The sequence below is a fragment of the Armigeres subalbatus genome, chromosome 1 (assembly GCF_024139115.2).
Source record: "Armigeres subalbatus isolate Guangzhou_Male chromosome 1, GZ_Asu_2, whole genome shotgun sequence".
Taxonomy (NCBI): domain Eukaryota; kingdom Metazoa; phylum Arthropoda; class Insecta; order Diptera; family Culicidae; genus Armigeres; species Armigeres subalbatus.
In genome coordinates this window covers 27,891,088-27,917,134 of record NC_085139.1, presented here as the reverse complement: position 1 = coordinate 27,917,134, position 26,047 = coordinate 27,891,088, and the positions used below count along the sequence as shown (strand labels likewise).

General features: G+C 46.8%; 2 protein-coding genes across 4 annotated transcripts in view; one reads left to right on the top strand and one right to left on the bottom strand.

Annotated features, from left to right (window-relative positions):
- Window positions 1-19,859, bottom strand: part of LOC134223101 (mitochondrial dicarboxylate carrier) — a 32,816-nt gene extending 12,957 nt beyond the window's left edge. Inside the window, exon 1 of the mRNA XM_062702243.1 lies at window positions 19,724-19,859. The gene's annotated coding sequence lies outside the window, so the exon portion shown is untranslated. The remainder of the gene's footprint in view (window positions 1-19,723) is intronic.
- The window catches only part of LOC134223118 (elongator complex protein 6), a 30,947-nt gene extending 9,450 nt beyond the window's left edge, over window positions 1-21,497 (top strand). For 2 of the 3 annotated variants that reach the window (XM_062702259.1, XM_062702271.1), the window contains exon 2: window positions 20,700-21,497. In XM_062702259.1, coding sequence (XP_062558243.1) covers window positions 20,722-21,468 — 747 coding nt within the window. In that variant the 5' untranslated portion in view covers window positions 20,700-20,721 and the 3' untranslated portion in view covers window positions 21,469-21,497. Of the gene's footprint in view, window positions 1-20,357; window positions 20,624-20,699 lie in introns of those variants that run through there. The other variant, XM_062702265.1, reaches the window with a different exon arrangement.
- Window positions 21,498-26,047: the final 4,550 nt, after the last annotated feature.

Genomic DNA, 26,047 nt, shown 5'->3' with positions numbered 1-26,047 from the left:
CCTTCATCTTTGATTCCGTTCAATAGCAATGGTTAGAATTTACATACAATTTATAAAGTTTATCTAATGTAGCAGAATAGCCTTAAGGAGGCATTGATTAATTTAGAAAATTTGATAACCTAACTACCATGTACACTAATATTTACAATAAAAATTTGATAACCTATATTGGAACTAGCGCCCTAAGCGCTTCTTGGTCCGAATGCAGGCAACGGACCCTAAACTTTTCTTTACACTCATCAAAGCGTTCATGTAAGATTTTTATCCCAGACGGTGGACCTCGGATGTTCTTGTCCTGGGAGGAGTGTTGAGGATCATCCTCAGGAATTTGTTTTGGATTCGTTGAAGTTTGAGGTGGAGGGTTTTAGCGCAGCTCTCCCTCTCTCTCGCTTGTAGACAGCAAGCTTATTTTTCAGAGACAATGACAACCGACGGTTGATCAAAGGATATAGTATTTTCAACAAGGCGTTACACTTCGTCACCGTCTTGTCAACCTGTTAAAAAATCAACCGCTTGAAAATAAGCTTGTTGTCGAGGGTCAAGCCAAGGTAGTCGGCCTTATTGGCCTGTCGTGCCATTGAGGATGATTTTACAGTCCCCAGGCGGAACATGTTTAGGGGATTTAGAGTGGGGGGAAATGATGACCTGGGTCTTCGCCGCGTTGATACAGAACTTCCAGCTAGTGAGGTACTCTGTCAGGGCATCCAGACCTCGTTGGAGTTTTGCCACTAGCGCTCTGATCACTCTACCGTTGTAGACAATGGAGGTGTCATCTGCGAACACAGACAGAATGCCGCCTTCTGGAGGTTCTGGCATGTCGGAAGTGAACAGATTGAACAGCAGGGGCCCGAGGATACTGCCCTGGGGGACACCTGCGACGATGTTGTGCGCATTGGAACTCGCTCCGCTGATTGAGACCAGGAATGTTCTTGCCGACAGGTAATTATTGATGATTTTCACCAGGTAGCTGGAAAGATTGTAGCGTTGTAGTTTGTACACCAGGCCATCATGCCATACATTGTCAAATGCCTTCTCGACATCGCGTAAGGCCATGGCGGATGTTTTTGAGACAAACTTGTTCCGTCTGAGGACGTTGGTAACTCGAGTCAGTTGATCGACCGCATCGGAAACCAAACTGTTCCTCGAGCAAGATGTTGAGATTTTCGGCAGACTCAAGTAGCCGGTGATGAATAGCTTTTTCGAATAACTTGGATAATCCTGATAGAAGGCTGATGGGACGATAACTTTTGGGGGAGGAAGGATCCTTCCCAGGCTTCCGGATGGGGATGATTTTCGCTGACTTCCAGGACGATGGGAAGTAGCTGAGCCGGAGACACTGATTAAAGGTCAGCGAGATGTGCTCAAAGAACGGAGCACTCATGTGTTAAAGCTCGAGATTCAGAATGCTGTCGAAGCCAAGGCCATCATGTTCTTCGATGATTTGATATAGGCCGTCAATTCGCCAGCTGAGATCTCCAACTCCTCCGAGAAGTAGTTGGGAATCAAATGAATGTTGTAAGCATGCTCGTTGACGGCTGCTTCGTGTGGAACGTAGCTGCCGATCGATTGCTTCAGGCGTTTCCGGCCGCGACTCGTAATCGATGTTGTTGTCCACGCATCTTTGGAACTGGCCCCAGTCGACTCAGTAGACCGAGGAGCCCACTTCCGCCACCACCGAATAGTGATCCGATCTGAGCTCATGGTAGACAACCGGCTGCGAGACGTGGTCGTTCATGCTGGTTATGTATAGGTCGAGGGTTGCGTGGACTCCGGACCGACTCAGCCGAGTGGGGGAATCCGGGCTCAAGATCGTGTAGTGGCCTTCCTCCATGTCGTTCCTCCCGATGGTGCCGTTTCGATTGCCGCGACTGTTGCCCCAGGCTTGATGTTTGGAATTCAGGTCGCCGGCAATGATATACTGGCCTTGCCTCCACGCAAGCTTGACGATGTCCCTCCGAAGGGCAGCCGATGATCCATCGCCGGCTTTGGCTTGTGTTGGACAGTACGCCGCGATGAGCGCGATTGTGCCGACCATAGGCCTCGATGACACTGAGCTGGAAGCTTGGAAGCAGACGACAGTTGATGTTGTAGCGAAGAACAATGGCCACACCGCCTCCCCTGGTTGACCGATCGAGTCGCACGATGCGGAAGCCCGGGATGTTGACGTTCACCTCCGCTTTTAGGTGCGTTTCGGTGATGAACGCCACGTCTATTTCCTTCTCCACAAGGAAATCCTTCAGCTCAGTTGTTTGCTCTTTAGCGAGCAAGCGTTCCAGTTGACCAGGCTCACCCTAGCAGCCATTTTCAATGATGAACATGCCAAGAGTGAAGACCTGGTCGAATCGGGTTTTGCGAGCACGCAGCCGAGTGGCGAGCTGGGAGAAGATTGGCATCAGCTGCTCCGGGGTATAGAGTGGAGCAGATTCTTTCGGTGGGACAGTTTGATTCTCCGGCTGCCGACGGAATCCATGAGGAGGAAGTGTGGGCCATTTGCTGGAGGATGGAGCTGGTGGTGGGGATTGAAACGATGTTGCTGCTGCGGCTATAACGGTGGAAGTACTGGTACCGCTCGTCAGGAAGGTTCACCTCGTCGATCACTGGAACACGGTTCCTCTTCAGATGGGCTTTGGTTGATGCTTTCCTTGGATTTCCAAGAACTCCGCGCGTCTCGGACAGCTTTTCGTAGTTGCCCGATGTTTTTCGCCTCAGTTGGCGCACTTTAGATCGGCCACCTCCATCTTGTCGCACTCATCCGTCGGGTGCAGTTCGCCACACTTGTTGCAGCGCGCGGCCATGTGGCAATTCCGGGTGCCATGCCCGAAGTTGAAACATTTCGTGCACTGCGTCACGTCACGATGCACGGGCCGGTATCGCTACCAGCCGATGACAGTGTAGTTGATTACTCCGATTAGCTTCAGGTCCTTGAAGGAGATGAAGCCATGCTCCAGATGGACCAGTTAAAGCTGATCTCGGTATTTTCTGGCCTTGTCGCGGCGAGCGATTTTGTGCACGGCGATTGGCTTGAGTCCACTGCTTTCTAGCTCTGTGATAAGCTCTTTCTCCTTCTTATCGTGGAGCCCTCGCAGCAAAGCCTTGAGCGGCTTCGTGCCGGGGAGGTCATGAGTGTAAAACTCATATACTTGTGGATATGATAGATTTGTGGTGATCTGGATTGGCAGGCATCACCTTGACTACCTCACTGCAAAGCCGGAACGTGCGCTTGAGGCCCTTTGCAATGAGCTGACGGATTTTCGGCCGCAAATCCGGTAGATCGCCCTTAAAGAAAACAGGCGGGCACTTTTCCATCCGCTCAGTTGCACCTGCGGCAGCTGCGATTGCTGCTTCTTTCTCTTTTTCGGCAGATTGCTGGCGTCATCAAGCGGCAACGGCGAGAACACGTTGCTCTGCAAAAGCTGCTTGGAGGGGTTACCCGCGCCTCCAAGAGCAGTGCGCTTAGGCACTTTTTCCGTGACCGAATCGGCCACCAAGTCTCCCATTACGGGTCCGGGAGAAAATAACGCCAACGCGACGAAGCGAAAACGTAAATCAGCGAATGAACGAGAAAAAACACTTGGAAAAGAATGCGCGAGCAAAAAACACGTCCGTACGTGCTGCTGCCTCGAACTGGAATGAGCTGCGTGTCTCACGATACGTGCTGATCTTTTTTTTTTTTTTTTTTTTTACAAGGGAGAATGCATTTACACACTAACCCAGTACACGTGCATTGTAGTTGCCAAACTACCACACGGAAGTGTACTGGAGTGTCGGACTCGACCAAACCGACTAAACTCCCTTGGGCTCCACCATCGTTTCCCCCAGGAACTACCTCCCAGTACTACTTCTGGGGGATGGCAGTACTAAACGTACTCGCTCGTTCCCGCTCACACAGGCACCCGTCCCGTGCGAGACTGACTTGGGTGCTCGCTCTATCGCACCCTCAAACACACCCTACATACTCTGTTGCACCTCTGTCATGCCGTGCGGGTCTAACTTGTGTGCCCACCCTTCTCATGCCATGTGGGTCTAACTTGTATGCCCACCCAAACCCTTGATTCATGCTCATACACTCCATGCTTGCACACACGCTAACGCTCCTATGGGTCTGACTTGTGTGCCCACCCTTCTCATGCCGTGCGGGACTAACTTTTGTGCCCACCCTTCTCATGCCGTGTGGGACTAACTTGTATGCCCACCTTTATCGTACCATGTGAGACTGCTCACCTCTTTCATTCAGTTCGCGCTGACACATACTACTCGAGTCATTCGACCTAACACTCCCTCTGGCATCCCTTGTGGGACTCTTCGCTTAGGTTCCCACTTCTGACATACCATGTGAGTCTGACTCACCTCGTTCATGCCATATGAGACTAGCTCAACACGACTCAACTCATTCCTTTCGTACCATGTGAGACTAACTTGGATGCTCACCCACACTCCTCTGCCACGCCGCGGGGTATCAGTAGTCGTAGGAACCAACATTCCTGCGCTACTCCCAGCGCGGCGTGTGCAGTCCATACATACACCTATTCATTCACCCTTCTGCCATGCTTCGAGGTGACGATCTCGGTTGCCACCCGCTGCGCCATTACCTCTGCATGGGCAGACCATTCACACCCTTATTCGCGTTCGGCACTTTCGCTCTAACTTACCAATCACAAGTTAGTCATGCTTGTCGATTGTTGCTCGGCGCGCCAGATTCTCTGCAAGCTGCAGGCAATCTGAGTGGTTGCAGTCGAGACTGCGTTCCACTTCTCCACCGCTTGACACATCCTTTGGATAAGATTGTCCGGAGTTGTGTCCCGGCCGCAAACGTCTAGCATTGCTCTTCTTTCGACGTCGAAACGAGGACATACGAACAGTATGTGCTCTGCAGTTTCGTCAACACCTGGGCATTCAGGGCAGACGGAGATCTCCGCGTGCCCAAACCTGTGGCGGTACTGTCGGAAACAGCCATGGCCTGACAGGAATTGTGTCAGATGGAAGTGAACCTCCCCATGGGGTCTCCCCACCCAGCTTGATATGTTAGGAATCAGCCGGTGGGTCCACCTACCTTTCGAGGAGTTATCCCACTCGCGCTGCCATCTGGCAACCGAAGTCACCCTGGTACGCTCGCGGGCTCCTCTGGTGCCACGTAGGTCAAAACACTCCTCGTCCTCCCGGATGACCAGCCCGACTGGCATCATACTCGCTATCACGCAGGATGCGTCGCGCGATACCGTGCGGTAGGCCGATATCACCCTGAGACACATCAAGCGGTAGGTGCTTCTCCAGTTTCTGCAGGTAACTGGTTACCCCAGTGCTTTTGCCCAGGACGGGCCGCCGTACCTAAGAATAGATGCGGCAACGCCTGCCAGTAGCCTACGTCTACTGGCGCACACCTTGGAGCTGTTGGACATCATCCTCGATAATGCCGCCACAGCAGTCGAAGCCTTCTTGCACGCATATTCGACATGGCTACCGAAGGTAAGCTTGTCGTCTATGATGACCCCAAGAATCTTCAGACTCCGCTTTGAAGTGATCGCGACGTCTCCCACGTGTACAACTGCATGTTGAGCCGACTTACGGTTGCTGACGATAACTACCTCCGTCTTATGTTGAGCGAGCTCAAGGCCTCTCGCACTCATCCAGTCCGCCACAGTGCTGATCGCGTGTTCTGCGGTTAGTTCTACTTCGGGGATTGACTCCCCGTAGACCTCTAGGTTACATCGTCAGCAAAGCCGACGATCTTCACACCAGGAGGGAACTTTAGCTTCAGAACCCGTCATACATCAGGTTCCATAGTACCGGGCCCAGGATTGACCCTTGCGGGACTCCTGCGGTAATAGGAACACTTTTCTGACCGGCATCGGTCTCGTATAGCAGCACACGGTTCTGGAAGTAGCATTCCAAGATCCGGTACAGTCCCACCGGCAGGCTAAGCCGGTGTAACGAGAGCGCGATGGCATCCCAGCTTGCGCTGTTGAATGCGTTCTTCACGTCCAGTGTCACCAACGCACAGTATCGAATTCCTCGCCTTTTCCGTTGGATCGCTACCTCTGAAGTCTTGAGGACTGAATTGATAGCGTCCACCGTGGACGAAAACCAAACTGGTTACTCGACAGGCCATCCGTACCCTCTGCATACGGGGTGAGCCTGTTGAGGATGATCCTCTCGAGCAGTTTACCCGTCGTGTCGATCAGGCAAATTGGTCTGTACGCCGATGGGTCACCCGGAGGCTTCCCGGCCTTCGGCGGCAGTACCAGCTTCTGCCTTTTCCATCTCTCAGGGAAACAACACTCATCCAGGCATCTCTGCATAGCTAGCCTGAACATGCTCGGGTTCGCTATGATCGCAGCCTTAAGTGCACTGTTTGGAACTCCATCGGGGCCTGGAGCTTTGTTCATCGCAAGGGTGTTAGCCACTGCGAGTAACTCTTCGTTCGTCACCGGAGCCACCATTTCGGCCACACTCCCAGCGCCTTGCAGCGCAGGAGGAGGCCAGGGACTTGTGGCTCGGGACGGAAGAGTACTTCGATAATCCTCGCCAACCGGTCCGGTGACCGTTCGGGGGTGAAGAGCCCCTTGGTCTTGGCCATCACGATCCTATAGGCGTCACCCCACGGATTCGCATTGGCACCCTCGCACAGGTTGTCGAAGCACGCTCTCTTGCTGCTCTTGATGGCCTTGTTAAGGGCCAGTCTCGCAGCTTGAAACACTTCCCGGCGGACCGCTCTTTCCTCCTCGGTGCGGGCTCGTTGCGTCCTACGTCTAGCCTTGAGGCAGGCTGATCGTAGGGCTGCAATTTCGGCACTCCACCAGTATACCGGGCGTCTGCCATTTCTTGGCAGGGCTTTCCTCGGCATAGTAGCGCCGCACGCGCGTGATAGGACAGCTATCAGCGCATCCCCGCTTAGCTGTCGGTGTTGGCCTCCAGTCCCAGGGCCGCGGTGAAAACTTCGCTGTCGAAGTGGTTGGTCTTCCACCCACGGACCTGACAGGGATCACCCGCCCTCGGACGCTGCACACCATAATTGATCTTGAAGCGAATTGCTAGGTGATCACTATGGGTGTAGCCCTCGTCTACCCTCCAGTCCAGGTCCGAGACCAGACTGGGGCTGACAAACGTTACATCTATCCATGACTCGACCCCATTCCTACGGAATGTGCTACTGGCTCCGTCATTGACAAGCACTGCGTCGAGTTTTGCAAGTGCCTCGAGTAACGCTTGTCCCCTCTGATTGGTGCAGCGGCTGCCCCATTCCACTGCCCAAGCATTAAAGTCTCCCGCTATAACGAACGGGCTCCGACCTACTAGGTCGGCCGATAGCCTGCCCAGCCAACAATTCTGTTCATATAACTCATTTGCAATCCAGTTAAGTGGATACTTCTTCGGTAAAAAAAAGATCATATAAAATGCATAGATTCCACCTACACAGCAAAAAAAATATTAATATCCCGTGACGTAACTTTGGTCAATGTACTCAAAAACCCTATGTAATAGCCGATTTGATGTATTTTCACGTCGAATCGATGTAAAATTACATAACTAAACGTAAAATCTAACGGACAACAATTTTTTTCAGTTACGCACAAAGTACGTAAAATTACCTCTATAAATCAGTAATTTATTACACATAAAATGATGCACATCATGTCAGTTGGAAAAGAAGCGTAATATTACATACTCAGGTTGTTTATTATGTTAAATCAACGTGAAATTGCTGAAAAATGCTGTGATCGCACTCAAACCTGCAGCTCGAAACGAACTGTCAGTCAGAATAAATTTTCGCTTTGTTGTTGATTAGCAAACTTGTCGGTGCGTGGAGAAAAACTCTTTTTGCTTTGAAAAAGTGCTTTTCGAGTTTTATTGAAATCATGGAGTGTAAACATAAGTGCGGTGATCAAATATTTGCTATTAAAATCCAGGGTTTCAATGGTTTCAATGCAGAATAAATTAAATCATGGAAGTAAGTTTCCAATCGGCAGTAAATTAATTGAAATTTTGAAATGTACCCAAACAATTAAATTTTATTGTTGCAGTGATCGCAGAATTTTACCCACTAGTGTCCAGCGAACGAGTATTCCGTGTAACGTATCGTGTGAAAGTTCAATAATTGAACAATTATTGTTGTTGGTGGTTTTCGTCAGGGAAAAACAGACATGGTGCGTATAAACGGTTACTAGCGGAAAATGGAAAACCGAGATCCCCGGCAAAACGACGAAAAGTGTTTGAACCAAAAAACTCTTTCTATATCAAAATGATTGTCTGAACTCTATAAGAAAAACCAATTCCGAACATAACCCATCCGTAATTATGCCTTAAGAATCTATTTGCAGGTTTTAGTCACAGTGAATCCTTCAGATAAAAAGGTTTACTATCAGATTCGCATAATTAATTTTTTTCTATCCAGGGCTGTTACACTATTATGAATTTAAAATGCCCAGCAGGGGTGTTCAAAAAATTCAAAATGACGGGGAAAAAATCAAATGAAGCACATAAAAATTATAATCTTCTTATTCTTCTATTTACATAAAAATTAATTTCTGTATTCTTATAGACTCGAAAATTACTGAACCGATCGGTGTGGAATTTTGTACATAGTGGTTTTTCCGCATCAAGAGAGCTAATCAAGTAAATGAAATCAAATGTGGCATGTGGAGGTTTTGGATTAAAAGAAATGTTTCTGTGATGGTTGGATACCCCTCCCCGCATTATATGGGAGGGGGTTCTCTCATTCAAATATAACAAATATTTTTGCATAATTCGACAGATAAACAAGCAAATGAGACCAAATGTGGTATGTGAAGGTTTTTGAAGGGAAGATATGTTTCTGAGGTGACTCGAGACCCCTTCTCGCGGTGGAAGCCCCCCAGCTTATATCTATATATAAAAATTAGTTTGCAATTCCTTTTGAACTTCAAATTTCAGAGAAAGTTTCCAGAGAAGTTCCTGAGAAAAATTTTCGGAGGAACTTGTAGGAAATCGAAGAAACATCGGAGGAACTTTCAGAGGAAATTTTGGAGAATTTCTTGGTGGATTTCTCGGATAACCTTAGTGAGAAATTCCCGGAGGAACCTACGGAAGAACTCCTGGAGGAACTTTCAGAGGCATTCCCGGGCAAACTTTCAGTGGTATTCTCAGAGAAACTTGCAGAGGAGTTTCCGGAGGAATTCTCAGAAGAATTTCCAGAGGAACTTACGGAGGAGTATTCGGAGAAACTTCCGGAGGAATTTGTTGTGGAGCTTCCGGAGGCATTCACGGGGGAACTTCCAGAGGAATTCGCGGAGAAACTTCCAAAGAAATTCCCAGAGGAACTTTCGGAAGAATTTCCGGAGGAATTCGCGTAAGAATTCACGGAGGAACCTCCAGAAAAATTACTAGTGGAACTTCCGAAGGAATTCCTCAAGGAACCTCCAGGGGAATTCCCGAAGAAACGGGAATTCATCCGGAAGTTTCTCCGGGAATTCCTCCGGAAGTTCCTCCAGGAACTCCTCCCTAGCAGCACACATGTCCCACAAAGGTTACTGCAACCAATATGTGACCAGATTGAGTCACATTCAAGTTGCTGCAACCATTTTTGTCTGACTTGTGCTGCTCGGGCTCTGGAAGTTCCTCCAGAATTCCTCTGGAAGTTCCTTCAGGAATTCATTCGGAAGTTCCTCTGAAAATTTCTCCGGAAGTTTCTCCAGAAATTCCTCCGGAAGTTCCTCCAGAATTTCCTCCGGAAGTTCCTCCAGAAATTCCTCCGGTTATTCCTCCTAGAATCCCTCCTGAAATCCCTCCTGGAATCCCTCCGGAAGCTCTCCTAGGTATTCCTCCGGAAAATCCTCCGAAAGTTCCTCAGGTAATTCATCCGGCAGTTTCCCCTGGAACTTTCTCCGGGAGTTCCTCTGGAAGTTTTTCCGGTAAATCCTCCAGTAGTTTCTCTAAGAATTCCTTTGAAAATTTTTCTAGGAATTCCTCTAGAAGTTCCTCTAGGAATTCCTCTTGAAGTTTCTCTAGGACTTCCTCCGGAAGTTTTTCTAGGAATTCCTCCGGAAGTTCCTCCGAAAATTCCTATGGGAATTGCTCTGGTAATTTCTCTATAAGTTTCTCCGGGAACTCCTCCGGATGTTTTTCCGGAAGTTCCTTCGAGAGTTCCTCGGGGAATATCTCAGTAGGTTCCTCAGGGAGTTCCTCTGAAAGTTTCTCCGGGAATCCCTCTAGAAGCTTCTCTAGGACTTCCTCCGGAAGTTTTTCTAGGTATTCCTCCGGAAGTTCCTCCGAAAATTCCTCCAGAAGTTATTATGGGAATTCCTCCGGAAATTTCCTCTGAAAGTTCCTGAAAGTTCTCCCGGAAAATCTTCTGAGAATTCCTCCGGATATTCCTCTGTAAGTTTCTCCCGAAATTCTTCCGAAAGTTCCTCCGGGAATGCCTGCGGAAGTTCCTCTAGGAATTCCTGCAGAAGTTCCTCTAGGAATTCCTGCGCGAAGTTCCTCTAGGGATTCCTGCGGAAGTTCCTCTAGGACTACCTGCGGAAGTTCCTCTAGGAATTCCTTCGGAAAATCCTCTGTAAATTTCTCCAGGCATTTCCGGAAGTTTCTCCGGGAATTCCTCCGGGAGTGCCTCCGCAAGTCCTCCGGGAATTTCTGCAGAAGTTTCTCCGGAAATCCCTTCGGAAGTTCCTCCAGGAATTGCTCCGCAAGTTCCTCTGGAAATGCTTCTGAGATTTCCTACTAGAAATCCTCCGGAAATTCCACTGTAAGTACCTCCGAGAGTTCCTTCGTAAGTTCGTTCTGGAATTACTTCGGAAGTTGCTCCGGGAATTACTCCAGAAGTTGCTATGACGATTCCTTCGGAAGTTCCTCTAGATTTCTCTCAGAAGTTCCTCCTGAAAATACTCTGAAAGTTCCTCCGAGAATTGCTCCGGAAAAACTATGCAAGTTTTTCCTGCAATTTCTCCTGCAGATTTTCCGGGAATTCCTCCGGAAGTTTCACCGGGACTTCCTCTAGAATTTTCTTAGGGAAAGCCTCCGGAAGTTCATCTAGGCATTCTTCCGGAAGTTCCTCTAAAAATTCCTCCAGAAGTTCCTTCGGAAAATCCTCCGAAAATTCTTCCGGAAGTTCCATTGGAAGATCCTCCGCGAGTTCCTCCGGAAATTTCTCTGGAAGTTTCTCCAGGAATTCCTCCGGAAATTTCTCCAGTAAATCCTTCAAGAGTTCCTCCACAAGTTTTGAAAGAACTTCAGAGGAATGCCTGAGAAAACTTCCTGAGGAATTCCTAGAGGAACCTTCTGAGAAATTTCTAGAGGAACTACCGGAGGAATTTCTGGATAAACTTCCGGGGAAATCCCTGGAGGATTTTCCGGAGGAAATCCTAGAGGGACTTTTGGAGGAGTTGCTGGAGGAATATCCGGAGGAATTCCTGGAGGAGCTTACGGAGGAATTCCTGAAGAAATTCGCGGAGGAATTCTTACGAAGCTTCTGGAGGAATTCTTTAAGGATCGTTTGGAGGAATTCTTGAAGGAACTACCGGGGAAACTCCTAGGAATTTCCGGAAGAATTCCTGAAGGACTTCCGGAGGAATTCTTGAATGACTTCTGGAAGAATTTCTGACGGATCTTTCAGAGGAATTGCTGAAAGAATTCCGCAAGAATTGCTGAAGGAGTTTCTGAGGAATTGCTGAAGGACTTACTGAGGATATCTTGGAGAAACCTTCGGAGGAATTTCTGGAGGAACTTCTGGAGCAATTCCTGGAGAAACTTCCGAAGGAACTCCTGGAGGAACTTCCGGAGGAATTCCTGGAGAAACTAACAGAGGAACTTCCGGAGGATTTCTCGGAGAAACTTGTATAGGAATTCTCGGAGAAGCTTTGATAGTAGCTCCCGGAAATTCTCCGGCGAAACTTACAGAGGAGTATCCGAAAGGATTCTCAGAGGAATTTCCAGTGGAATTTTCGGAGGGATTCCCGAAGGAACTTCCGAAGGAATCTCTAGAGGTGCTTCTGGAGGCTTTCACGGGGGAACTTCTAGAGGAATTCGCGGAGAAACTTCTGGAGAAATTCCCAGAGAAACATTCGGAGAAATTCCCGAAGGAACTTCCAGAGATATTCCCGGAGGAACTTCCGGAGGAACTTTCAGAAGAATTTCCGGAGGAATTCCCAGAAGAACTTCTGGAGATTGCTGGAGAAATTACCGGAGGAACTTCCGGAGTAATTCCCGGAGGAATACCCGGGAAAACTTCTGGAGGGATTCCAGGAGGAATTCCCGGATGAAATTCCTAAAAAATTCTCCCGAAAGTTTCTTCAGGAATTCCGCTGCAGGTTCCTTCGGAAATTCCTGGTGGAGCTTCTTGAAGAATTCCTGGAGGAAATTCCGGAGAAATTCCTAGAAAAACTGCTGAAAGCGTTCTCGGAAGAACTTCCGGAGGAATACTTGGAGGGTATTCAGGAGGAATTCCTGGAGGAAATTCTGGAGGAATTCCTGGAGGAAATTCAGGAGGAATTCCTGAAGGAAATTCAGGAGAAATTCGTGGAGGAAATTCAAGAGGAATTCCTGGAGAAACTTCCGAAGGAAATCCTGGAGGATCTTCCGGAGGAATTCCTGGAGGAACTTCCGGAGAAATTCTTGGAAAAACTAACAGAGGAACTTTCGGAGGATTTCTCGGAGAAACTTGTATAGGAATTCCCGGAGAAGCTTTGATAGTAACTTCCGGAAATTCCCCGGTGAAACTTACAGAGGAGTGTCCGAAAGGATTCTCAGAGGAATTTCTAGTGGAATTTTCGGAAGGATTCCCGATGGAACTTCCGAAGGTATCTCTAGAGGAGCTTCTGGAGGCATTCACGAAGGAACTTCTAGAGGAATTCGCGGAGAAACTTCTAGAGAAATTCCCGGAGAAACATTCGGAGAAATTCCCGGAGGAAAGAGATATTCCCTGAGGAACTTCCGGAGAAACTTTCAGAAGAATTTCTAGAGGAATTCCTAGAGGAACTTCTGAAGAATTTCCCGGAAAACCTTCCGGAGGTATTCCCGGAGAAAATTCCGGAGGAACACCCGGATAAACTGCTGGAAAATTACCGGAGGAATTTCGGGAGTAATTCCCGGGAGAACTTCTCCCGAAAGTTTCTTCAGGAATTCCGCTGCAGGTTCCTTCAGAAATTTCTGGTGGAGCTTCTTGAAGAATTCCTGGAGGATATTCCGGAGGAATTCCTGGAGGAACTTCCGTAGGAATTCCAGAAGGAACTTCCGGATAAATTCCTGGAGGAACTTCCGGAGGAATTCCTGGAGGAACTTCCGGAGGAATTCCTGGAGCAACTTCCGGAGGAATTCCTGGAGGAACTTCCGGTGGAATTCCTGGAGGAGCTTCCGGAGGAATTCCTGGAGGAGCTTCCGGAGGAATTCCTGGAGGAGCTTCCGGAAGAATTCCTGGAGGAGCTTCCGGAGGAATTCCTGGAGGAGCTTCCGGAGGAATTCCTGGAGGAACTTTCGGAGGAATTCCTGGAGGAACTTTCGGAGGAATTCCTGGAGGATTCTCCGGAGGAATTCCTGGAGGAACCTCCGGAGGAATTCCTGGAGGAACTTCCGGATGAATTCCTGGAGGAACTTCCGGAGGAATTCCTGGAGGAACTTCCGGAGGAATTCCTGGAGGAACTTCCGGAGGAATTCCTGGAGGAACTTCCGGAGGAATTCCTGGAGGAACTTCGGAGGAATTCCTGGAGGAACTTCGGAGGAATTCCTGGAGGAACTTCCGGAGGAATTCCTGGAGGAACTTCCGGAGGAATTCCTGGAGGAACTTCCGGAGGAATTCCTGGAGGAACTTCCGGAGGAATTCCTGGAGGAACTTCCGGAGGAATTCCTGGAGGAACTTCGGAGGAATTCCTGGAGGAACTTCCGGAGGAATTCCTGGAGGAACTTCCGGAGGAATTCCTGGAGGAACTTCGGAGGAATTCCTGGAGGAACTTCCGGAGGAATTCCTGGAGGAACTTCCGGAGGAATTCCTGGAGGAACTTCCGGAGGAATTCCTGGAGGAACTTCCGGAGGAATTCCTGGAGGAACTTCCGGAGGAATTCCTGGAGGAACTTCCGGAGGAATTCCTGGAGGAACTTCCGGAGGAATTCCTGGAGGAACTTACGGAGGAATTCCTGGAGGAACTTCCGGAGGAATTTCTGGAGGAACTTCCGGAGGAATTCCTGGAGGAACTTCCTAAGGAATTCCTGGAGGAACTTCCTAAGGAATTCCTGGAGGAACTTCCGAAAGAATTCTTGGAGGAACTTCCGGAGGAATTCCTGGAGGAGCTTCCGGAGGAATTCCTGGAGGAACTTCCGGAGGAAATCCTGGTGGAACTTCCGGAGGAATACCTGGTGGAACTTCCGGAGGAATACGTGGTGGAACTTCTGGAGAAATTCCTGGAGGATTTTCTGGAGGAATTCCTGGAGGATTTTTTGGAGGAATTTCTGTACGAACTTCCGGAGGTATTCCCGGAGGCATTATCACGATACTATAATTTTAAAAAAATGAAGGAGTTCCCGAAGAAGCTTCCTGGAGGAATATCAGGAGGAATTCCTGGAAGAACTTTCGTAAGAATTCCTGGAGAAATTTGTGAAGGAGCCTCTGAAGAAATACCGGACAATTTCTAATGCATCAAATAAATTCACGCCGGTTCACACGGCTGCGCCACTGCCGCCGATCATCAACGGCGTGACGCCTCAAAATGATCAATTACGTCTGCGGCGCCGGTAAAATTTCATTCGACGCAAAAATTAAAAATTTAAAGCTAAAAATAAAAATTCATTGTTAGAAACTAAAGATTAAAATTTCGAAATTCAATATTCAAAATTGAAAACAGAGAAAAATCTTAATTAGACTAGCAATTCTAAACTGAAAATCGTTATTCGAGTATGTATAAGTAGAATAACGAAAAAGCGTCAAAAATTAATAAAATGTGAAATTATTTCCAATGAAAGTATAGTTTCGCGCCTTATTGATAAATTCCGAATCCCCCAACCCCGCTGCCGAAAGCGGGATTCTTCCTGCACAGTTTTTACGTCGCTTTTTCTATTACATCAAAAACATTACGTCTAACATGAATTACGTGTGTTTAGTTTGAGGACGAAATATCAAGTACGTCAACTTTTCGTTACGCTATACAGATGTAATAAAACATCATATTTACGACGGGGATGATGTGCATCAAATTAGATGTGATATTACTTTTTATTTTTTACTGTGTATACGTACAAATTTGGAGGCCATATACGTACATCCGGAATAAATTTTCTTGTTTATATGATTTCATATGAACTTAAAAGATCCTTTATACAACTTCGTTTATAACTATATTTATCGTTTTTTATGACTTCGTATGTATCATTTTACAACTCAATATTGTAACATTAATAACTTAAACGTACCCATACCTAAAAAATCTTTTTGGCAATTAGCTTTTTTCAGCAATATAAGGTAAATTGGACGACTGTGGCAAAAAAATCCACTGATCCATGATGAATTCTTATAATGTTTTTCAAAGTTCTTTTCTAATTATTCTGGATTTACAAATTTCGAAATATCGGACATGCCCAGATTTGATTCAAAGATCTTCAAGATGCCAGTCTTCCAACAATCCTCAAAGCCACATGAACACATACATTGCGAACGAAAAATTGCACATCGCATTTCAAAGTGTGGATTAGTAACTCAATCTGATTTCATATGACATCATTTATAGAGCTTTTTTACTGCCATATATGATTCAAAATAACCTTTATGTAATTTAATTCGAATATTTATTTAATTTTTTATGATTTTTTTCTAATTGGTTCCAAAACTCGCAAGGACTTTTGTTTTTTAGCGTGGAACAACTCTGCGCACATTATTGTGCTTTGAATAAGTTTAGCATATTCCTACATGACAATTTCTTTTCAACGGAAAACACATCAATCATAGAATACACCATTCTACTTGATGTTAATTGTATGATTTAAAATGATTCGAAATAACTTCATTTATAACTTTATTTATGTAAGAAGTTAAATAACTTCATCTTGCCATCCAATAAACTCATATATAATTTCGTCATGCAGATCATAATAAAGTCACAAATTCGTATCATATACAATTTAAATTAACTTTATATTGCATTCTATATGATTCTAACTCCATCTGGATATTTATATAATTTCAATTTGACATCCTTATACGACTGCTGGTTTGCTGGGTGTCGATCATCTGGTTGAACTGTTCCATTGGCCACCTTGGTGGGGCGTAGCAGCTACAATAGAACACCCCGTTGATCTTGGCTATCGCGACACCCTCCGCGGAGGAGTGTACAACCTCTTGAACGGGGTACCTTCCCGTTGTGCAGATTGCCGCCGACCTAGACCCGTCCGCCACCCAGTTGCCATTGCCGGCAGGGACGTTGTACGGGTCGGACAGGAGGGCGACATCGATCCTCGACTCCGAGACCGCCTGCCACAGCAGCTGCTGGGCAGGTGCACAGTGATTCAGATTCAGCTGTGTTACTTGCACGGCTTTTTCCGATTGGCTTCTCCGAAGGGACACGCAGGCCCGCCCATAGCATGGTTCCGGGCCTGCTTCTTACTGGCGCAGATAAGGCACCTAGGTGCCTTGTCGCATTCCTGTGCTTTGTGTCCCTCCTCGCCGCAGCGACGACACATCTTGCTTCGGTCTGGGCCCTTGCAGTCATAAGACTTGTGCCCGGACTCAAGGCACCGGTAGCACCTGTCCACTGAAGGTGGCTGGAGCACGCTTACTGGGCATACTGACCAGCCGATCTTCAGCTTCCCTTTCTCGATGACCTTTTTGGCGTCAGCCACCGGTAGTCTGAGATAGGCTACCTGCGTACCAAAGAATCCCCCTCTTAGACGTACAGAGGACCGCTCAACCTCTGTGCCGCACTGCTCTTTGACTGCAGAGACGACGTCTTCCGCGGTCGTGACCTCATCCAGCTGCTTACACTGGAGGCCGCACCCAACGACCTAACCTGAGCGCCGTCACCCAAGACCTCCTGGGCAAGCTTTTTGTAAGCTACCCCGCTGGATTGCGCGCCACGCTTCAGTACCAAGATCATTTCACCGTTCTTGGTACGTCTAACGCTGCGCACGTCCTGGCCCAGGGCCGATAGGCTATCGGCCGCTCGCAGCGATTTAAGGACATCGGCGTATTTGTCCTTGTCGGTTTTCACCAACAAGGCCTCGCCTCTGTCTCTCACTTTCTTCGTAGGTCGAGGGGTGTTCGACTTCCGCCCCCTACTGACCAGTTGCCAAGGATTCGCATCCCCTTCGGCGGGTACCTATGGCTGGCTGGGGCCAGCTTGTGGCTCAGCAACTTGTGCCTGTCTAGTGCCTTTCGCCTTCTTGGGCACACGCCCTTCAGGCTCCGGTGCACCATCCAGGCGACGCTTCGCCTTAATGGTAGCGCGTTTGGGTCGCTTCGTACTTGGCGTTTTCTTGCCCTCACTGGCCGTAAGGGCGGTCGCCTCTTTCGCCGCAGTAACACCGCTAGGGGAGGAGAGGGCCTTGGTCTGCGTACCTTTGGCTTCCCTCTCTGCTTCCGCTACACGCCTGATATAAGCGACCTGTTCTTGTCTTGCGACACGAACAGCTCGCCGGAGCACCAACATGCTCTGCTTAAGCTCCTTGTTGGTGTTCTGCCTGCCGCTTACGAACTCGATGATCTCATCGAGTTGCTCGGCCACCACCAGTATCCCTGGTAGTGGCTCGTCAGGCGTGCAGGCAGGGCTACTCCCCACCACCACTGGAGACTCTTCGGTACTGCCAATGGCAGCAGCCGTCACTCCACTCGCCCCTCTTTAATAGGGGACCTCGCTAGACCCCTTTGGCAAAGGGGTCCGTCACCTCAACTCCAAAGATTGATTTCGTTCAATACTCATTGCTTATGGGTCCCCTTGCGGCTGCCGCCGAATCCTACTGGAGTAGTCGCCTTTAGTGATCCCATGGTTATCTATGCCTGCCTTGCGGCAAGCAGGAGGCCATGCGAGGTTGACACTTGCGTGTTCAGAGCCAGATCAGCGCAAGTCAGGAAAGGGCATCTGAGCCTACTCCCACCCAGTAGGCAAAACTGGATGGCAGGATTGGGCAGCGTGCTACAAGGCCCGCCACGGTTTTATGGGACGGAAGACAGCCTAGCCATTAGCCCACTCGCCGTTTCGAGTCGGTGTCACCCGACCCTACTAAGAGAGTAGAATGTCAGACTGCCAGCCCTCACTTCACAATATAACAATATCCAAATACAAAACCAGTACACGCAACCAGTATGCCATAATCAGGGTCTTACTGATATCAACCCTGATGTGCCAGTGGCACTCCCTGGGCTTGTGCTTTTGAAGTGGCACACAGTCGCTTTGATAGAGTCTGCTTACGGGCACTTGTGGTTTTTTGGGAGGGATTTTAGCAGAGCCCACTGCTAAATCCCACCACGCCCTAGGCAGTTCTCCCTGACTCACAGACAGCTGGGGAGGGGTCGTCAAGCCCTTGGACATGGTCCATGCTGTCCCTGCTGTCCCTGCTGCCCCCATACGTGCTGATCTGGATGAACCTTTATGAGGGGGCATTTACGGTTTTGGCCTAAGTATGTATCTTGTCTGAAAAGTACAATAGGTACATTATGCCCAGGGAGCTGAGAACTTCCTAGACCGTTCGAGAATCGAACTCGCCATCTCCGGATTGGGAATCCTATGCCTTTACTTGTAAGGGTAACTGGAAATCCCAAACAACTTCATTGACACTCTCGAAACCTCGCAAGGATCTGATTCGAATTATTTTCCCGAGGAAATTATTTTTTTATTTATATATTTTTATACAGATTATTGCTCAAAATTTTATACATTTTATTTATACAGAAAATTGCTCAAAATTTCCACAGGAAACCAAGCCGTATCTCCATAATTTTTTTTTTCAATTTTCACGGGCATTTTCTTTGAATTTCCTTGAACCGTTACCGTTACTCGCGAAGTTCCATAAATTTTCCTCAAGCAATTACTTCAATTTTTCCAAGAAAAATATTGCAAGTATCGTCGTAAGAGAATCATCAATGTTTCCGAAATTATCCGGAATCTGGACATCACCCGAAGCGGCATTAAAACTATAGAATGAAATCTTAAAATTTCACATCAATCGTTTAAATCGATCAAAGTTATGTGATTTTTTTTTCAAATTCATATGACCTTGGCCGTTTAGGTGTTGTATTGAATATTAACGCTTTCATATCACTCAAACTGGGAATATGACCAACTTTATGTTATGTCATTTTCTTCAATTTTTATCACCAAAAGCGTTATTTGGGATTAGCCATTTGCTAATTGGATTATTATACAACATTCTATTGGATTTTTTTTTACAAGATTCCCCCAATCCAAGCGGTATGGGTGTGATTTATCAAAAAGTTTAGTTCAATTTTGTTTTTTTTTCCAGACGTTATCGATGTTATGCTGCATTTTGTTCCATACTTCTGCCTGTTTCTAGGTGCGGCGATAAACTTTCGAGCATGCTGCAATAACCAAATTGGATGTTGCAATATTTGTTCTAGGGTCATCATCGATTTTTCTTCGTTCCACAAAAAAAGTGCAGCACCATTTGTTAGCACTTTGAAATTATATTCGTCCTCTTATCGATAATTAGCACTCCTTTTTTATATCTAGTCGATCTGCTTCAACACACAAGTTGTTATGAAACAAACAACCGAAACCGGTCGGGTCGCCATTTAGATCAAATCAAATTTCTTTGCTTACTTCCTCGAAACGCCGACGAAACCAGAATGCGTCTTCTAAGCACGCGTGCGACTAATCACTCACTCACTACTTGTTCCTTCACCAGTGATCAACCGATTCGGACTAAACGTTATTGGTCAGCTTACCGATTAGAAGAGTTCAAAAGTACGTTTATCAGGAGGCAGGTTACAGAATTGCGAACATCATCTTCATCGGACGTGCGGCGTTGTGGTGGGGTGTAGACAATAGGGTGATCAACCAGGTGAAGGTCGCGGTCAACAACCTTATCTGGACAGCATGTGGACAGGTTATTAGATAATTTGGCCGGTTATCTTGGCAGTCGTTGGATTACTTATACTTGTTCCATACATTGCAAAATTAGAAGAGTAGTAACATATGATATGTTTTAAAATGTCTACAATCAATTTAAATATTGCTACTGGTCACTCTGAGTCTATGCATACCCAGGAAATATATCAGTTTTTGCGTTCACATGTCTCGATCTGTATGGATTCAACAGCTCAACACATTCACGTTAGTACTATGTTGCTTCACACGCAGATTATCTTTCTACTAAACTGGTTCATCGGTTGTATACGTCTATTTTTTGATCTCATTGTTTTTTCACTTACGGGTGAGAGAGGTGTGACGCTCAAACTTGATCAAGCATCAACATTTCCTTCCGGTTAAAAATAGATCCAAATTATAAAATTTTAATTTCTGGCACTTGAATCACGTGTTCGAACAATTTAGTGGTTGTCGAACTGTAAACACAGATCATGTGCTGTGAAACGAATGGCGCCAAAAAAGTCGACTCATTCTTAGAAACGACTCACCACTGAACAGAGTATTTGTAAACTTCAGTAAAATTGAAATAAACAATTATTTATTCAATGCTGCTCCAGTTCGATATTTGATCTAGTAATCAACGCCTTATTAATCTACATAGCAACATAATATTCACACGCCTACTTGTCCGTTTCTTTTCCATTCGCAGATAACGATTTTATCGTTCTACAATGGCTCAGCCCGTTCTGACTGCATGTGGTTTACAAAGTGAGCTCCTACCCCGCTTCACCTTGATCAAAGAGGACTCCGGAGTAGATGGAGGATTTCTAATAGCCGCTACATTGGGCCAACGTCTCAAGGCATCCAGAGACAATCACGTACTTCTGATAGCTACGCATCACACCTACCATCATTACAGCTCGGCATGTATGAAGATAGGCTTTAATCTGGGCCCGGCACGTGAATCCGGACAACTGGAAATCCTAGACGTCGGTGCCGAGTTGTACCGCAACTACCCTGACGCCACCCCCTCTCTAGATGACATCAATAAACGAATCGACACTTTCCTGGAAACGAACCAGAATGCGTCCATTCTCATTGATGATCTATCTTACTTCCTGAACTTCGACCACTCGGAAGCGCAGTTGATCGACTTTGTGGAGCAGTTTGCCGTCCCGACTGACGAACAACGTCATCACTCGCTGGTAATCAAATTAAATACGGCTGATCTGTGGCCAACACTGTGCGCCAATCTGGACGATATGGCACAAACCGAGATCCGACTGCAGCGGTTGGCATCCGGGCAGTTTCGCGAAGTGGACGGGCGACTTATTGTGCGTCGTTACCCTACGGAGAAGGATGCCGGAGCACAAGGTTTGATGAAAGTGAAGGTGGTGGATAAATCGGTGCTGTACAAGGTTAATGAAAGAAATGTCAAGGTATTTGTGCCGGGAGAGATAGGTATTAAGAATTTGTGAGGGCTGGATAAACGTTTTGTACACTAATATAGGATGTGAAGTCAATTTTGAAAGAACCGTTTCCTGAAGTCTTAAGACAAATAAAAAGTCAATGACAGGTCAATTGTTAATTACATTTCTAATGGTAAAACTTGTGTGTGCACTAACTGCCTACCTGATACCAGGTTGGATATAGCGTCGATACACGTGTTGCAGATTGTTGTTGTTGCTCCCCAATCGTCGATCTTGGACGATGTTCCTCCAGTTTTCCGGAACGTTTAAGGTCCCCTGGTCCGATTTCACCGCATGTACCCAACGTGCTCGTGGGCTTCCCCGAAAAAGCCAACCTCTATTGGGTTTTCTGTGGATTATTGTTTTTATTTTTCTTCCGGCATTCGCACGAAGTGACCAGCCCACTGAAATTTGCCGTATTTTATACGAAAATTTTCTTCTGCTATAGTGGTTTTTAGACATCATTCACTCGATACTTTGTGCTTTATTTGCTCTGCAATACCATCTCGTAATACCACCTTTGTCCTTAACCAACACAGAATATCCACCTCGATCTCTCTTGTAGTTCCGGTATTCTATCAATAAAAGTCAATACAATTAGCTACAATGGGTAAGGTAATTTCAAATACATTCACTTTATCTTTATTCGTTTGTTTGGGCAGTAGAATCAAAAGTATAAGTTATCTGTTGTATAAGATGGCTCTAAATCGCGTGACCATCATCGGTCTGGCAGCCACAGTACCGGTACTCAAAGTGTTAAACTTATGTGGTTGACAAAACAAAACATTCTCCATGGCGCACAATTAACGGTCATATTTAACATATTGAAGTCAGTATTGTGAAAACATGTTACACCTTCCTAGTTAGGGTGGCTCAAATTAGTATGGGAAAAACTTTTTTCAATTTTTTTGATGGGCCGCCCTCTTATTCGATTCTATTTGATGCCCTGATGCTCTGGACAAAATTTCAGCCAAATCGGTCAACGTTTGGGTGGTGCTAAACTCGTTGGAAGTTTATATGCAAAAATGTATGCAGAAACATCCAAAAACAGTAAATTGCAGTTGGACGGCACAACTTACGATGAAGAACTATGATACTCATTCAGATCTTGGAGAATTTAATACAGAATGTTATGCAGAAAACCGCGAGAAGATTCGAGTTTGCCCGGCTAAGTTATTACCATTTCTCTGCAGTGGGGTTTGAGCAAATTTCGTTTCTTTTACATTTGAAAAGAAATAAATTCACCCCTAGAACACTCCAGTAAAATGCTAATATCTTTGCCTAATAAACTCTAATCTTCTCGCGGTTTTCTGCATAACATTCTGTATTTAATTCTACAAGAACTGAATGAGTATCATGGTTCTTGATCGTAAATTGTGCCGTCCAACTACAAATCACTGTTTAAGGATGTTTCTGCATATATTTTTCCATATAAACTTCCAATGTGTTTAGCACCGCCCAAACGTTGACCGATTTGGCTGAAATTTTGTCCAGAGCATCAGGGCACCAAATATAACCGAATAAGAGGGCGGCCCATCAAAAAATTTGAAAAAGTGTTTTTTGAGCCACCCTATTCCTAGTGCATTTTGGCCCAGAGATGATTTAAAAACCAACTGAGATAGGGTTTTGAAATTTTCTGACTTTTCCTAACTTTTGTAAACGAAATTTTTTGGGTGATAATCAGCTTTCACCTCTAGGAACTCCACAACAAAAAAGTGACACATTTTGCATTAGCGGGTCAAAATTGACCCCAACTTGAATTTGCTTCCAAAAGTTCATCTTCGAACTGATTCTCAATCTTTTGAAACCAAATTGAAGGTATGGATTCCGCGGATGTCGTTACGAACAGATTTTTGCAATTTGGCCATTATGGTTCCCAGGAATTGATTTTGAAGGAACAGATTCTTAGGCCAATTTTTGGCGCGATTTCTTGCCTTTCGAAGGGTGATTTTGGAAATGCTCATTAATTAGCGTAGCAATAATTCCAATAGAATGTAGCCATTGTCTTATTCTATGAATCAACACAATTCCTGGTTATTTCACGATCCGGTTTCTCTCCGGAAGACCCGGATCGTCCACAAAAGTGGTCAATTCATGAAACATATCATAGAACAGCGAGGTTTTTTTTCAAAGTTTTTCATTTTCAAACGCTTAGTAACAAATGATTGTGGTGACCCATTGTGATGATTTTGATTGGCCACAGGAGGTCCTCCACAAGATCCGGAACATCCGTAGAAGTGGCCAATTTATGAAACTCATTATAGAAGACCGCGGTTTTTTTTCCGAAGAGTTTCATTATCGAACGCTGAGTAAGTGGCCACCGAAGGTAATACGGAAGATCTGAACGTCCATTAAAGTGGTCAATTCATGAAACTCACCATAGAAGAGTGCTGATTTTTTTCAACAGCTTCTCCTTTTCGAACGCTGAGTTCTTAATGATTGTGGTTATTAATTTTGATGGACCTGTACCTGGCCACTGGTGATTTTTCGGAAATGGTCAATTCATGAAACTCATCATAGAAGAACGCGGCTTTTCCAAAGCTTTTCATTAACGTACTCTGAGTTATAGAAAATTATCGTTACCCATTCTTATGGACCTGAGTGGCCACTAGAGGTCCTTCATGAATAATGCCCGTAATATCCCTAAAAGTTGCCAACTAACGAAAACGAATAATAAGAGCACGTTTTCATAAAAATCCATGGAGTGCGATCCTCTCGTTTAATAAACAATGTGCACTCGCTTGACTGTGGATATACAACAGTAAAGCACATGTGGAGATTGGACAAATCAAGCATCCGCATGGTTATACGTGGAAGCCGTGCAAGTAACGCAGCTCAACCTCAACCATTGTGCGGCCGCCCAGCAGTTGCTGTGGCAGTCGGTAGTAGAAGCGAGAACGGACGTCGCTATCTTGTCGGACCCGTACCGCATCCCCGCGGATAATGGGAACTGGGTAGCGGATAGATCCAAATCAGCGGCGATTTGTACGACGGGAAGATACCCGATCCAGGAAGTGCTGAACACAAGAGCGGAGGGTACTGTTATAGCGAAAATAAATGGAGTGTACTACTGCAGCTGCTACGCCCCACCAAGGTGGCCGATAGAACAATTCACCGAGATGGTCGATCGGCTAACATCAGACCTAGTGGGTAGCAAGCCAGTAGTAATTGCAGGAGACTTCAATGCGTGGGCGATAGAGTGGGAAGTCGCTTTACTAACCGGAGAGGGCAACGCTGCTAGAGGCTTTCGCCAAGCTGGATGTCGTGCTGTGCAACGAAGGCTCCAAAAGTACCTTCCAGCGAAACGGAGTGGAATCGATAATAGACGTAACGTTCTGCAGTCCAAGTTTGGTCGGTGATATGCAGTGGATGGTCGACGACGGTTACACCCACAGTGACCATCTAGCTATCCGGTACAGGATAGGCAGCGAGGCAAGAAGAGAAAGCCGGAGAGCTACTCCTACAACCCGGTCGTGGAAGGTCGCCCACTTCGACGGTGGGACCTTCAGTGAAGCTATGGGTCTGGAAGAAAACACGGGAAGTTTAAGCGGCAACGAACTGGTTGCGGTCCTGTCTCGAGCTTGTGACGCGACCATGCCGAGGAAGGTGCGACCACGGAACTGCAGGCCACAGGTATACTGGTGGAGCGATGAAATTGCAGCCCTTCGAGCAGCCTGTCTCCGGGCTAGAAGAAAAACGCAAAGGACACGCTTGGCGGAAGTGAGGAGGAACGCATCGAGCAATTCAAAGCAGCGAGACTGGCTCTAAACAAGGCCATCAAAGAAAGCAAGAAAGCCTGCTTCGACAGACTGTGCCAGAGCGCCAACTCTAACCCATGGGGAGACGCCTATCGGGTGGTGATGGCCAAAACAAGAGGAGCACTGGCTCCTCCCGAGCGATGTCCAACGAGGCTGAAGACTATAATCGAGGCACTATTCCCGCACCACGGCCCAACCCACTGGCCGCCAGCAGCGAGGGTAGCAAATGATGAAGCGGTGGAGAGGGTGACGGTAGAAGAGATATTGACGGTGGCAAAGTCCCTCGACCCGAGTAAAGCACCTGGTCCGGACGGGATCCCGAATATGGCATTGAAGGCAGCCATAACGACTAACCCGAACATGTTTAGGTTGGCCATGCAGAAGTGTCTGGACGAGAGGACATTCCCGGATATATGGAAGAGACAGCGTTTGGTCCTGTTACCGAAACCTGGCAAGCCACCAGGAGACCCCTCAGCGTACAGACCAATCTGTCTTATAGACACGGTAGGGAAGCTACTGGAGAAGTTGATCCTGAACAGACTGTCGCCGTACGTCGAGGAGGTAGGAGGATTATCGAGCGAGCAATTCGGCTTTCGGAGAGGAAGGTCTTCTCTGGGTGCCATTAAATCGGTGGTTGACACTGCAAAGGTCGCCATCGAATGCAAGCGGCGCGGTATACGTTACTGCGCAGTAATAACACTCGACGTGCGGAATGCATTCAACAGTGCGTGCTGGATGGAGATCGCGAACTCGTTGCTTCGGCTGGGAGTACCGGTAGGGCTGTATAAGATTCTGGGAAGCTACTTTCAGAATCGATAATTGATCTACGA